Genomic DNA, 15,964 nt, shown 5'->3' on the forward strand with positions numbered 1-15,964 from the left:
CCAGTCAGTATCCAGCCTCTGAGCATAACTCAGAAAACTTAGTCCACAAGCTTATTGCACTTATATTGTACCAAAAACCAAGTGAAAGTCTTACAAATGCAGTGACCTACTTTCAAATCTTGCTCCAGCCTATGATCACTGTGGTGCAGATAGAAAACATGCCTTATTGATTTTTTTTCTCCCTGCTATTACTATTGGCAGGTTGTTTTAACAGAAAAGGAAAAGGCAAGAGTAGGTTATAAACTGGGACTGTGTTTTTATATTGCACTGTAAGCAGTTCCGGGGGTCCTCTGCAGTTAGCTACCAATGTGCTGTAATTGTATTCCTAAAATTGTAATAAAATTTTCTATATTTAGCTGTCCCCTGTCTTCAAAGTTGGTTGGAGGTACCTGGTAGAATGGTCAATTAATTAAGCTCCTGTGTCATAGTTAGACCTCACAAGGCTTTACTGCTAAGCAAGGGACAGCATTGTTGAGCACAAACTTTGCAATTATTGACTGTTTGATGTAAACATTTTTTTTTTTATTCTTATACTTTGACATAGGAACATAAATCTTATCTCAAACTGCTGCCTTCAAAAACAGTAAAGAGACCTGGGTATGAAATGTAGTTGTAAATGAACTTCTCTCCTGGATTTTGTCCGTGTGATTCCTCAACTTTTTCCTTAGTGCTTGATTTTTTTCCTGGCTTTAAGGGTGGCAGGGATTTCTTCCCCGGGCAGTGACTGTGTAAAATTATGTTCTTGATGCTTGCACTCCTTAGTTTTCTTTCTACTTCTTTTAATCTTCTTTCTTTGTAATGCTGGATTCCATTTTAATACTGCTTGTTTGTGCCACTTGTTTTTCAACTTTGTACAGCAGGAGGACGGTTCTTACATTTTAAAAAAATAATTAGGTAGCCCATCATGATGATTAGGAACTGTTTATATTTTTGTTCCTTTAACATAGTAATTCTTATGTATTGTTATGGTGGTAACTGTTTAATAAAAGTGTCTATAAAATTTTATATTTTCATTTATTGATACTGCATGGAATCATCTTTCAACAGTCTACCATACTCCGTTCTGTTTAGGTAATCTTCACATCATTATTTCTAATCCTTCATAGGAGCAACTAATTGTGATTACCTGCTTATTTAGATCAAGTGTAAGTTACATTAACTGACTTTCTTATTGTTGTAATTATATATCAACAGTTTGTGATCATCAACAGTTTGTGATCATGTGTTCATTAAAGAAAAGTTGGCTTTTCTGGGCTTCTTGGAAAAACAGATGTGTTTTTATTCATCTTATCATGCAGCTGACATCCAAAACAACATACAAAGTCTAGCTTTGCTCTATAAATAACCTAAAGCTATTCTTGATGAAAGCTGTTTATGTTGATTTTGTTGAACCTGCTCAGTGGCAATATTTTCAGTAGCTTGTTTTTAAATTAAATATGTGCACATCTATAAGTTTTAGTCTTGATATCAGATTAAAATAATATGATATCAGATTAAAATAAAATGTTCTCACACATCATAAGCGATCCAGAAAGGTTAAACTTGTACTTGGACTGAAGTGATTTTTAGCTGTAGCTAAAACTTCTTATCACAGGGATTTGAACTTGTCATCTTAGAAGAAAATCACAAATTCTGCCCCATTCTTATAATTATGGTCTAATTGTGTTCACTTCCTTCTTTCTGCTCCAGGTCCTCCAGCACCTGAAAGATATTGAAACACGGGAAATGCAGATCTGTGACTATGAGAAGAAAATAGAAGAGTCTGCGATTAAATTGAAACAGCAACAAAACCTCTGTGAAACTGTGAGAACAGAGAGGAACCTGCACAGTAAAAATCTGATTGAAGCTAAGGTAGAAAGATACGTTTTCCCTTGTGCTTCTCTCTGCTCATGTTTTTTTGTTTGTTTTTTTATTTTTGTTTGGGTTTTTTTTTTTGTTATATAATTTTAATTTATTGAAAGGAAAGCTCACTGGGTAAAAGGCAGAAGTGGTTTCTTCATTCATTGTGTTTTGGGGAAATTAATGTTTTAGGTCCCTGACAATTTATCTGGAGAGTTTGTATGTGTACTGGAAATAGGAATTCATAGTCATCATGCAGCAATATCTCTGCTTCAAACTATGCATAAAATCACGGTACACTGGAGCTATGGAATCACAAAACGCTATCAGAGAAGAAACTTTTTCCTTTCCATCCTGGCTCCACTCTGTTCTGTCCCTTTAGGAGTTGTCTGCATGTATAGGAAATAGGGTATAAGGGGAATAAGATTGCCTCCTTAGCCCTGAATGCATATACATGTTACTGTGAATCATGACTTAGAAAGCAGAGGGAACACTTTCCCAGATGAATTGGAATTTTCTGACAGAACTCAACTCTTCCACCTCGCTTGTTCCTTTCAGGGAGTGTAATTTTCCTCAAATAATAATTCTCTTCATTCATATCTCTTCCTTGGGGATCTCACTAACAATGTTAGAGGAAGAGAACAAATCACTTAAGGATACCCTTATTCTGATGTAAACATCTAAAATACTAGACAAAACCTATTGCAGTTGGCAGAGATTGGGACCTTGGATAGCTGTGATTTACAGCCTTGGATTATTTCAGAATAAGGATTTATAACATAAACATATATAGTAGATTACAAATTTATACTCTGGTTTGAAAAGGTAGGTGTTTTGCTTGAGAAGCAGGTGGGAATGAACTGTCCAAGTTCTTATCCAACTGTGTGCTGAATTTGATTAGGGATGAACCATTATGTAGGACACTTTGCTTGACCTTTGTCTGCCTCTCATCAGTGGACGTGGTCTTGGGATTCTCAGTGCTTCCAAAAAAATCTCTCAGCAGAAATAAGGGTGAAATATTGCAACACTGATGGTTTTTTTTTAATGTACAACATAAATTTGTTTACTTCTAAAGAGCTGGCAGCTATGTCTGAGTAGCAAAATGAAGCAATGATGAACTCATCAGCCTTTTCAGGTTTTGAATGTTATATGGTGGCATACACAAATCTGGTCATGGTTCCAGTTGTTAGGAGCTTACCATAAAAGTCTTCTAGCAAGTCCTGTGTGAGAAGACAGGTGACCCCAAAAGTTCTTTTGGCCAAGGCAATATTATGTGTAGTAGTGAAAAAATAGCGATTCATAGTTCAGCAATACATCAGCCAGCCATGAAAGGAAAAAAAAAAAACCAAACACCATAAAAGAGGGTTGTGTTAAAAATCATGGTAAATTCTTTTTCCTATTGGGAAGGAAAAACAAATTTGCACAAGCTTGTTTAGATAAAGCTAGGTATAAGTATTTTGGATTGTTTAATGTGGAAAGATCCCCTGTTGCTCACCTTGCTAGTGGTCTCCAGAGTACCATAATCTTCAGCTCAGTAAAATCTCTTGGAAAAGACATGCTAGCAATCTGTTAATATGAGATAAATATCTGATACTTTCATCCTTGGGGTTTCTTTTGGTGTTAGGAGCTCATTTGTTTAAGCAAGTTGATTAGGAGTCCTGTTTGCAAAAATTGTGTGTTCTTACTGTTCTTCAGTAAATACAGAATTAGGAATGTATTTGAGTGTATGTCTGGGCACCAGATTTTAAACCTCTCTCATCTTTTACAGTATTGAAGAGATTTATAGGCTACTTAGCAAAGACAGCTTTTAATATGACTTTTACATTCACAGGAGTGACTGAACATGCAGACAGGTAGGCCTAGTGGCATATTGCTACATCTATTTCTTGTTCATTTAATTTGCCAGCTAAGTGGGGAATCCACAGATTTTGTTTTTGAGGACTGTCAAACTACTAATCGGTACTTTCTCTGTACTGTTTGTGAAGACTGCCGTGACTCAAGATCTTGCTTAACTATTTTAAGCATTTTATGCAAGAAAACATCACTCATTTGTCAAATAAATCCACACCTGTGGTGGGCAGTGCTGAAAGAGCTCTAAGCTACCCTGGTTTTGTACTGAAACAGGATATATTCACATGAAAGGTTATGATGTCTTCTCCGTGAAGTGGCTTCCATTTCATGTCAGAACATGTGCCATCACTGCAATGAGTTGGAACAGTGTCTTAATTTGTACGGGCAGGCGAGTAGAAGTAGTCCTAGTGACCCGATCTCTCTGCAGTCCTCCCAGGCTTTTTGCTCTTTGTTTTGAGCTTAAAATATTTGCTAAATATTCTCATACCAAGGACTTCTCAGTCTCTGAGCATGCTCTTTTTCCCCTTGCACCTATGTGCAAGCTAGCACACAGGAAAAATGGAGATAAGCATTTCTTATACTCCCTTGCAGGCATATAGGTATCTTCCTCCTGGGTGTATGTTCATTTGTGCCCAACTGCATGAAACCTTGTTGAAAAACACATTACTAGAAGCATGAAAACAATTGGGTAGGATCACAATCTTGTTAATTTGGATTGACTGCTAAGTCTTACCCTGTGCCCAGCACGTTAAATTAAATGGCTTATTATACTCATAATTGATGATAATTATTTTTGCCAATGTATCTTTTAAAGGCTTTTTTACTGCAATGTCGTGCTGGCATAAACAAAAAAAACCTGTCATTTAGTGAAACTGTTTTGTTTTGGTTTTTTTGGATTAAAAAATAATGTCTTGTGGTACATACAACAGATTTCCTCTCAAGCACTGTGGTTATGTTTTCCAACATAAAAATAGCCTGAACTCCCAAGAACAGAATTGCTCTTTTTGATCCCTTTTTGTGATCGCATTTCCTGTCCTATTAGGGTGAGATAGCAGAAATGAAGACGAAACTGAAAACTCTGACACATCAGGTGGATCAGCTGAAAGAGGAGATTGCAGACAAGGAAGCGGCCCTTGTGAAAGCACATCTAGACCATCAGCAAACAGAAAAGGAGAAGGAAATATTAAAAGTAAGAGCCTTAACCTATACACTTTCGTGCAGAGGGTGGTTTCCATAATTTCACAGACTGCATCATGTTCCTGGTCTGTGGTAGGTTTTTTGCTGTATTTTAATAAACTATTCTGTAATTGAAGCACCAAGATCTCAGTACCCTTTAGAGGTATTAGTTACACAAATCTTCCATGTACCTGACAAATTTAATCTCTGCCTATAATTATAATCAGAAAGATCCTGGGTTGTCTGTTGGAAGCTTTAAATCTCTTGATGACTGAGCATTTTTACTAAAAAGTTCATTTTGCTTGCAGAAATGTGGATTTTGGGGATAGCCTGATTCTAGCAAATTTTTAGTATAGACCCTTATAATTCAAGTTTTTATTTTCAAAAACTTTTTTCTCTCTGCTGTTTTAAAGTGCAAACCCCATTATATTACACTTCACAATCTTAAATTTCTGTGTGACTAGCAAGCATTAGTCTTCTGGGAGTTAGGCAGTACCTTTTCGCAGGTCCCTCTGCACAGAAAGTTGTTTTAATATTGTGGTATAAAGCAGCAAGAATCTGTTTTAAATCAAAGGAAATCTGAGCTTGAAGCTCTGGTTCTTTTCAGCACTGGCTGCAGTCCATCCTTACATAAGCTATTAGATTTGTGGTGATATCTCAACCCAATTTGCTGCACTCTCAAAAGATTTAAGGAGTTACTGTCCACAGCAGCGTATTTTTTCTCTTCACTAAGCACTGGAAAAAAACCAAAACCAGGAAGCAAACAACACCCCGAAAAAACAAAAGTCCCCTGCCACTTTCCACAGTGTTTTTTTGTTGTTTTTTTTTTGTCAGTTTATTGCTATGCTGCAATGACTTCTTGAGTTTTCAGCCCCTCTCAGCACATTACAGTTATGACAAGATGTCAATAGAGCTTTGTAAGAAGGTGATGGATTTGTGTTCTTGTACCTGATCTGTCTCAGAGTTGTTCTATCAGTGATGGAGAAGTCAAACAGTGCCTCATTTCCTGTGTGTGCAGCTTTCTGCTGTAACTAGTCCCCAATTCTGTCTCATCACCTCAGAACTGTCTGCCATCCATTTGACAAACATATGATTGCTGCATGGTTTACCCACTCAATTATTCACTAGCAAGTATGTCCATACGCTGAAATCACATTACTGACTAGCTTCAGGGCATTGTGGTCTTCTACCCGAGTGTCTCTGCTGAATACTAAAGCAGAGGAGAATTCAAAGAGGGAACTGATTGACACAGGCACAAAAGAACCCAATTATTTGTGTAGCAAGCCAGCTCCAGTTTGTCCTGTTTGCGCTGATGTGAAGGAAGCAAGCTGTTCCTGGGAAATCAGTGTAAGAACGCACTAAAGCATTGAGGACTGAGATTCATAGGAATGAGATTATACAGACATTGGATTTATGCTTGCCTCAGCTGGCATAAAGGTCTTAAAAATATATAATCATGGTAAATGAAACAGAGGATGCCTGATCCAAGCTCCATTAAAGCCAGCACAATGCCATCTTTTGGTTTCAGTTGGCCTTCATACAGGCTTCTGAATCATACTGGTTTGACAAAGCATCTGAATGCTGAAATATATATATCTGAAAGCTGTAAGAACTGTGGCCCTCATGTCTGAGCTGCTGTCAAATGCTTTTGTATATTTTTGTAGACATTCATGCATGTTATTTTTTTTTCAGCATTTTCTAGAAGTCTGGATGTAAAACCTCTGATTTGTTGTTTCAACAATCTATGTACAGCCCCAGTTATGCCTTTTATAAAATTCATGTTTTCATCTAGAACAAATAAAAAAAACCCTCTCCACTTACCTAATATTTCACAATCTAAACATGAATTTGGTTTGAATCTGGTTTGAGATGTTGGCATAGGTTCCATATAAATTCCTCTTTCTTGCTGACTGTCCTTCCGTTCTTACAAACTCTCTGAACCAACTTCAAATGAACTGTGCTGATTTACAGCAGTTTCAGACCTGACCATTTTTCTGCTTGCACAGTGACCATATTTATTTATTTCCCTTTCTCTTACCTAATGCACACAAGCCCTCATATTGTAGTTTTTAGCATATTTAAACTAATTGAAAGTCCCGTTAGCTTGTGGAGCCTTTGTGTAGCTTAGAATATTTATGTTCTTTACTGTACGAGGAACTTTAGATTTTTTAAACTTTGTGCATTCCACTGAGGAAATTTGTTTATATGAATGTTTGCTGCCAACATCTAATACTACTTCTTGTTTGCAAGTCATATTTTTTCTGACATAAGGAGAACATAGAATTTTGATATATTAAAAAAATATTATCCAGCAATGCCAAACACATGAGCAGTTTTACATTTGTAGACAGTTTTTGCACAGCATTGATTGCATTTCAGTATGAATTGGCTTGCATTTTTATTCGGCTGATGGATTCTGATGAACATCTAACACTGAGTAAGAGAGATATGAGTGTTGCACGTATGGGAAAATTAGAATTTTATTAAAGAAAATAAGAATGGAACAAGCTATTTTATTATGATGATGGAACTCTTTCTGTCTTAAATCAATATTTTTGCAGGTGCAGCCTTCATCACAGCCTCATTCTTTCAGCTTTGGATGATGCTCTTTCTGAAGACAGCTTCAACACCATCCTTTATAAGGGGCAGATTTGTGACAAAGTCTTTGAGTCAAGGCTTGAAATTTTTTGTATCTGTGACAATGGACTGTAGTCAGCTAGTTCCATCTTGGCTCTAACTAATTGTCTACCTATGATAGAAATTTCTAATAATCCAAGAAGACCTTATTAGTTTTTATCAACATGGATGCCTTGAATTATAGAGTTCATTATAATAGGATAGAATTATTGGAATTATTGGGCAGATTCCAGTGGTACTTTGTTAGTGGTGTGCAGTCACTGTAACAATACATTACTTCTGTGCTTAGGGACAGGCCCTCTTTTCCCAGTCTTCCTCATCTACACATCCACTAAAAAAAAGCTAAAGCTCTTTGATTTTGCTCTTCCGTGCCTGGTTGCCGTCTTTTCCACAAATTCTGGCTGTCACAAGCTGATGCGAATTTGTATTACATAACATAGATTGTTGCCTTTTCCAGCAAGGTGAGCTATCCTTTCTCACATTCCAGCTTGGCTTTGAGTTTATGTCTGCTAGATTTTCATAACATAACAACTCAATTGAAAAGCTTTCTAAATATGACCTATTTAATTTTTAAAAAAATTTTTATTGAATGAGATGCCTCTGAATTACAATGTGAACCATTCTCACAGATAAAAATCCATACAAATTTCTGTTGTGTATAACACAATATTAAAATACTCTTCACAACATTTCTTTATGGGTCTTCATGATTGCTTGTCTTGGTGATTTGTTCTCAAAAACTAACAAAGTATGTACCTCTCAGAAAACTAAAACAGCGTATGAGATTTTATTAAAATCCGAACTCTTAATCTCAGGTTTATGTAGTGGGAAGCTGTTACTAAGCATAGTTTACCTATATTCTTTGACTCCATCAGGCTGAACTGCTTAATATGAAAAAGCAGGCTCTGGAAACCAAACGCTTTATAGAAAATCAGGAGGCAGAAGAACAAAAACTCCTAAAAATCATTGTTGAAGCTGATGCTGAGAGGCTGAAGCAGAAGAAGGAATATGATCGGGTAGGAATCTCTAATTTGGCTTTTCAAACACACTGCTTCTGTTTCCTCATTTGTCCAGTGTATTTTTAAGATCAAGATCCTCAGCTACTGTAAATGTGGTACTACTAAAGCTTTATAGTGCTGTTGAAACAAAAATGTTAAGACACTGAAGTGAACGGGTTGCATAGTTTATACTATTCAGGCGACTGAGCCCTGGGGAAAATATTAGGCCCTTGTCATATTTCTTTCATTAATAACAGTGAACCCTCTTAATGCACGTGATTTTGACTGGTGCAAATGCAGTCACGATACTTTGGGATTGTACTGAGAAACTGAACTGTAACTGAGATTATTGCTTTGCTGTGCATCCTTAGGTTATCAACGAGAGAGATATCCTAGGGTCCCAGCTAGTACGGCGCAATGATGAAGTGGCTCTGCTCTATGAAAAGATAAAAATCCAGCAGTCCATCTTAAACAAGGGTGAAACCCAATACCGACAGAGAATGGAGGACATCCGACTTCTCAAGATGGAGATCAAAAAACTTCGACGTGAGAAGGGGATACTTGGCAAGACTGTGGCTAATGTGGAGGAGCTCAGGTAGAAAAACTGATTGAATATGTTTTCATAGTGACTGCGTCCATGATTCTGTGTTTGAGACAGAAAATATCTTTTATTATGAATGGTAAAGATTTGTATCAACAAACATTATACCTTGGAGGAGGAGATTGTTTGGTTTTACCTCAAACACAGGCTGGATTATATTCACAAAACACCTTATCAGCAATCAAGAAAATTAAACTCTAAGAAGGAGGAAAGGAGGAAAAAAGACATCTTGGCCAAAGTTGAAATAGTTTCTGTATTTCCCCTTGTACTGTGAGTTACTGCCTACAGAATAAGCTTGACAGACAGCAGCAGAATGAGTGTTCATAGTTCAGTGAGCTACTTAGTGGTACCCAAGGCCCAGATTAGTGAAACTGCTTTATATTAGGCAATCCACAGAGGATGGGAAACATTTGACATATTTATACCATACCCCTGCACATTTTCAGAGCTCTCTCCTTCCAGATTTATATGTAGACTTGCTCTCTGAGAAAGATTTAGTTAAATTTTCATTGAAGGTTGTGTTTCTTTATAATAGAAGTTTAATAGCCCCAGCCTGATTTGTCTCCTCCTTTGGCTTAATGCGTCCCTTCTTTTTTATAACCTTCCAGAATTTGATGTGTATTCTTTGCTGATGGGAAACTATTCTCATTTGCTATAGAATCAGTCTTGGTTTGTTAGGAGAGGCAGCTATGTTGTCAGCTAGTAACTGTCATACTAATTCTATACATACTAATTCCCAGTTTTGGGTGAGATCTTTAGCTTAACTGTATCAGTATAATTCCATGGCTTTCACTGGAGCAGATTAACTTCAATCCATGGTAATTCTCATTGACTCCAGTGGAATTATGCCAGTTTCATTTGGTGTAACAGAAAAGAGAACTGGGCACAAAACATTAGCAATTGCAATTTTCATCGACTGACTGCAGACAGGAATAGGATTTGAACTTGCTGCCCAAATGGATTCAACTGAAAGCCTGTTACTGTATTGAAACTCAGGGAGGGTATTGAAATGTAGTGCCATGCATGCCATGATGGGTGGATCAATTTTTGCTAACTGCAGCAGCAATCACATACTTTAATGAAGTCCAAAACCATAATGAAAACTGCCTGTCGAAAGACTCCCATTTATCACTTGGGCTGCTAATTAGCTTTCTGGATTTGCCAATTGGAGATGTGGTTTCTTCCCTTTTCCATAACCTTGTCCAACCTCACAGTTAAAAAAAGGCCATTTCCTCTCTAGTGAGCTAAATGCAACTCTGAGCTTAGTAGGAAAAGACTGAGTTGGGGGAGCAGGCACATGGTGATCCTCCATCCCCTTTTTTCTTGGAGAACTTACAGGATCCTCCCACCAAAGTGATAAGGGTTGGACCATTGCAGAAGGTGCCTTTTTTTTCTTGCCCCTCTATGCCCCCCATCCCCACATAGGAGTGTAGTTGTCAAAGCATCATGGGAGCGCTCAATTAATTTTAAATTCAGCAACAAATCACCCCTGAAATTCCTTGAGAGGAGGTAGTAAGTGTAAAAGAAATCAAAGTTGGGTTCTCTAAAGAACAGTGTCCATCATACTTAGGTCCCAGAGTGTGTTTTATTTACTGGATTGTGTGAGCCATGCAGATTTAAAACGTTTCAAACACAAGCTGTCAGATTCAATACAAGGGTAACTGGGTATGACTCCATAACTGATTTGTAGGTTACTCTAGATGAATTAACTGTCCTTCTGGCCTTAATGTATGTGGGAAGATGTGGGCAGTGAGATCCAGTAGGCTGTGGAGTAGATGCCCCAGGAATTGATGAAAAGTCCCTTTTTAGAGCCGTTCTTACCAAAGTGAGTGAAGAGGTCTTCTAACTGTGTTATCTTATAGTTCCACCTGTATAACAGAATCGATGTTGATTATTAATCACCAGTTCTGTAGTACATGGGAGAATGGTTTGTTCATGTTAATGTTTATTAGTGCCTTGGTCACATTGATGTGGTTTTGGTGTGGTTTTCTTTCTTTTTGTTTTATGCTGGTCTTAAGACACGAGGTTCATCACCTGCAGAAGGAACTATTAAGGGAACGGACTCGGTGCAAGGTTTTGGAAGGAGAACTGGAGAATCCCTTGAATGTTCACAGATGGAGAAAATTAGAGGTGATGTCTCAGCATTTCAAGTTCCCAAAGCATGTATTACCAAATCAGTGACACAGCACAAAGCCAATTTAGTTTACTGTTATGCAAATTACTTGGAGGGACAGGCAGCCTGAAATTTCCATAGTGCCAGTGGAATGGTTAACTGCTGAATGGTTTCCTTGCACAATGCAATCAGTGTTATTTTACGTCATTTTCTCAATGAAAAGTTGCTGAGGGATTTGTAAAGAGCCAGTCAAATGCTAAAGGGAAGAAGAATGCATAAGGTGAATTTAGAAGGAGGTGATTCTTGAACATGGATGATGAGAAAGAGGATATGGGGAAGATACAATCCTACCCTCACCAATTAGAGAAATGTCTATGAGAAGAAAGACAGGATTATAAAGTGTCATGGAACAGGTAGATTGGGGAATGGACAGACATGAAGTCAGCAGGTAAATTACATCTGTGAGAAAAGGAAGAGGCCTCCACACAAACAGTGGGGGTGCCCCAAAGATAGCCATTCCGGGTAATGTGAGTTCAAGAGTTATGTAAACAGCAAATCTAAATTTTCACACTATTCGAACCTGCAAAATGAAGGGGAAAAACAAAAAACCTGTCAAGCAACAGACCAAATATATAAACGTCATTTGGCATCACTGGATATTTTTGAAGTCAGTCAAAGCCAGCTGAGATTTCTCTGTTGCATGGATCTCTGATCTGATGCCAGGCTAGGTTGCTTAGCTGCTCTAATAATGAGCGGTAACATGCCAGCCCCTACAGAAGCAAAGCTGAATATTTTGGCTGTGCTTACCAGCATGATAGTTAATTTCTGATCTTTCCATGCTGAGCTGAAGCTGAACAGTGTGCTTAGCTTTTCTCATGGAAGGGAGATAAAATTCAGGATGCTGAACTAGTTTAAGGACATCTAGGTGCAATATCCAGCAGCACCTTTTAACAAAGAAAAATCAGGCCAGTCAAAACATCCAATTTTGGGAAAATGAATGTATGAATAGATTGATAATGGAAAACAACGTTGTTCCATTCCAGGTTACTGGTTTGTATTTGGAACGCAGAAAGTCCAGCAGATGGCAAGATCCATATGAAATAATCCCGATGGGGTTTTGCTTCAATTCCTAATGAACAAACACCCACATATCACTACACTTGTCAAAAATTGGCGCCATGTTTGGGCAGTGCTATAAAAAAATCAAGGACCGAGGGGATCATTGGGACTGCATTACTTTTTAGCCTGGTTTCTTAGGAAGTGATGTTGTGTTGTGAGTACTGCATGCGTATCTCTGTTAGTGCCCCAGTTACACTTGAACTGATTAGTCAATTTAGATAAAATCAGACAAAAGATTAAGAGCCATGAGATACAAAGTTCCTTATAAGCTCAAACAAATATGCGGAGAGCGGGACTTTATTGGAGCCTTTGCTGCAGCGTGAGTTTAATCCTTATGAGCCACCAGAGACACCACATGAGAAAGGAGAAAACATGTGGGAAAGAGGTGTTGTGAATCTCTGAGTGGGGAAAAGCTTCAGTCAGAGTTTGCTCCTCATTAAAAGATCCAACAAGAAGATACAAAGTGGTGGGAAAGTAAGCTTTGCTGGCTGCTTCTCACAGAATTATTTGTTTACTCCTTAGAGCTTCCTCCAGATGCAATCTGTGACAAAAGAATGAAAATAAAGAAGGAAAGACATCTACTAGTTCCTGGTCTTAACTTCTCAACCTGTTTTAAAAGACTGTATTGCAGTTACTCTTTGGTTTGAGAGCAAAATCTCCCTCTCCTTAAAACTCAATTGACACTGTTCAAAGTTCTTAAAACAGTGGGAAGTACCTGCATTGCTCTTCATATGTCAGTGGGCAATTTCAGTTTCTGCTAAAAATGATACACATGTTTCTACAAATCTTTGTTGGTTTGGAGTTTAAGGACTGAAGAACTCCTATTATTTATATTAGTTGTTTTGAGGAGGGTTGATGAGGCTGATAGTGTTAAACATGAACATGCTCCAACTTATCTTCAAGAGGCAGAGATTCCAGTTTCAGGACTGCTTGTAGAAACGCTATGTAAAAAACTCCAGCACCGCTACCCCCCATCCTTCCACCCCCCTTCTATATTTGTCACTTGTGGACACTTAGATATTATGGTTTTCATTTACAAGCAAGAAACACTAACTTGTTGTAATGAGACTGCTTTGCTTTTGTCTAGGCCAGTGACCCAAGTACCTATGAGCTGATTCAGAAAATACAGAGACTACAGAAGCAGCTTATCACCAAGACAGGTGAAGTTATAGAGAAAGAATTGCTCCTTCAGGTACTTCAGCATCATTACTTTGTTGTATCTTATTAACATTTGACTTACCCTGCATTCCCTGTCTGCTCAGATGTGCTTCCTGAATGCTAGATGCATGACTTTGAATTTCTGCATGCCCCGTAGATAGCTTTAGATGGCAGCACTGACTCACTGAAAGAGAACAAATAGCATCTGATTATTACTTGATTTTTATATCCTGGTTACTGATACCTGGACAGCTCTGGAAAGTAAAATTTAAGGTTTGCTTTAGTTTATTCATGGCATAGATTGGTCTTCAAGTCAGTGTTAAATTTTTGGAAAGGCTTTTTTGTCCTTTCAACCATGTCTGTTATGACTAGTACATGAAGGAAAATCCTTGTTTGATTCCATTTGTGCTTAGCTGGGCTTTTGGCAGAAGGAATCCTACAGATTTTGTGTGATGTAGATATGTTACTGTCTGGGCCATGTTTGACTTCAAGGTCTTTGTGCTGAACTTTGCCAAAAGGTAATTTTTTATGGTAGCTTATATTTTTTAACTTTATCAGATGTGCCTTAACCCCAGTGATTCCAACAAGATTTATGTTGTAGAATCAAGGAGAGATTATATTCCTGGACTGCAAACATTGCTATCGAATATAACAAAAAAGGGCTGTCCTTGGTCTTCAACCATACGTGTAAAACTGGGAAATTTGTCTCCTGCTCTCTGGTGACTGTAAGGATAGCTACAGTTTGCCAGCTCTATGTATGATTTTAACATCTCGGTCTTAAGTACCCTAATAGTCTTAATATCTATGTTGGATATCACTCATTAGAGAGTAGAATGTGACCTGAAGCTCCTTCTGTCTTGAGAAGAAGCTCAGCACATGTTGTCAAGGCAGGGTTTGTCTTTCTTTCTTCATTGTTTCATAGGAAAAAATAGATCTGCAATTTCATTTGAAGGTAATGGATGGTGTATTGTGCCTTTGCTTGGGAAAATGTAATCTTTGTTGCATAGCACTGAAATGCTGTCAATGAAATTGTTTGTTAGCTTAAACAAAACGTAGCAAAAAATAGCTTCAAATTTGCTGTGCTTTACCCATGCACAAATGCAATTCTGTTGGATTTGGACATAGTTTCTATTGCATATCTTGCCTTATCCTTAGTGTGCTCCCATTTAGCTGTTATCCTTATTTAGAAGTGGAGAACTGAGATATAGAGGTATTAAGTTGCCTGTCTAAGAAAATCTTTGAAATAATAGGTATTTGAGCCTATGTTACTATACTAGCCATTGGCACAATCTTTTGATTTTGATTTCTGACTTTCAGCAGTCCTGTGGCAACTCTGCTTTTTTAAAAATTATTTTCCTACATTTACATCAGAGTTCGGATAAATGAAATTTGATTATTGTATCTAGAATTGTTAATGAGATCCTTTGTGTCCTTAATTCAGGCACCAATTTCCTGTGCAACATAGCTGAAATGGACTCCTTCAGTGAGATTGATGGTAAAGAAAAGGCCGAAAATACCACATTCCACATTCTGTTCAGGGCTTCACCATCAAGAGCTCTTCTCTGGTTTGCCACAGTCATAGAATCATAGAATCATTGAATGGTTTGGGTTGGAAGGGACCTCAAAGATCATCTAGTTCCAACCCCCCTGCCATGGGCAGGGACACCCTCCACTAGCCCAGGTTGCTCAAAGCCTCATCCAGCCTGGCCTTGAACACCTCCAGGGATGGGGCATCCACAACTCCCCTGGGCAATCTGTTCCAGTGTCTCACCACCATCCCAATAAAGAATTTTTTCCTTGTATCTAGTCTAAATCTTCCCTCTTCCAGTTTCCAGTGTTTTTGAGTCCTCCACAATGACTGAAATAAGGCTCCTTTCTAGCAGGGTGTGAGTATGGAGAGCTAACCAGAGATGGAGGACATCCCCCAGCTCATTTCCTCAAAGGGCTGTATGTCCTACTGGTCATTGACCTCGGGCTCACAAGCAAAGTGTACTAGCTGAGCTTCTTCTGATGAGTGTCTGGATAACCTCGTATTAGTCATTTTATTGTTCTTAGACAGCTTTTCCTGTACACACGTAACATGGTATGATTATATCTGTTTTGTGAAGTGATCTGATACTAAAGTAAAATGCTCACTAATAACTTATGAAACTGATGCTGTCATGTTCCAAGCTTCTCTGGTGAAGGAGTGAGCCTGAGGAGCACTGCTAGCAGAGGGAAATGAACAGAGAGCAGTAATGTTAACTTTCCGATGGGAGCTGAGCTGTATGCACTAGGAGGGTTGCTTCACCAGGCCCCCTTCTGGGCTGTGTATCCTTATTCAATAGAGAGTATAGTGTTTGATCCTGACTGTAATTTACCGTTATGAGAAACAGCAGCAATTTAGTCCCCATTTCTGGAATTTTTAATTTTTTTCCCCCTCAATATAGTTTGTCTTGCTTGGTGAGTTTGCTCTCTGTTCAGTATAACAGC

General features: G+C 38.1%; 1 protein-coding gene across 1 annotated transcript in view; it reads left to right on the plus strand.

The window, feature by feature from the left end:
* CFAP58 (cilia and flagella associated protein 58) overlaps window positions 1–15,964 on the plus strand; it is a 60,389-nt gene that overhangs the window by 22,154 nt on the left and 22,271 nt on the right. Inside the window, exons 9-14 of the mRNA XM_010082114.1 lie at window positions 1,690–1,851; window positions 4,733–4,879; window positions 8,379–8,519; window positions 8,873–9,096; window positions 11,121–11,232; window positions 13,422–13,526. Of these exons, the coding sequence (XP_010080416.1) occupies window positions 1,690–1,851; window positions 4,733–4,879; window positions 8,379–8,519; window positions 8,873–9,096; window positions 11,121–11,232; window positions 13,422–13,526 (891 nt within the window). The remainder of the gene's footprint in view (window positions 1–1,689; window positions 1,852–4,732; window positions 4,880–8,378; window positions 8,520–8,872; window positions 9,097–11,120; window positions 11,233–13,421; window positions 13,527–15,964) is intronic.

This window comes from Pterocles gutturalis, unplaced genomic scaffold, assembly GCF_000699245.1.
Source record: "Pterocles gutturalis isolate BGI_N339 unplaced genomic scaffold, ASM69924v1 scaffold12419, whole genome shotgun sequence".
NCBI classification, from domain to species: Eukaryota; Metazoa; Chordata; class Aves; order Pterocliformes; family Pteroclidae; genus Pterocles; species Pterocles gutturalis.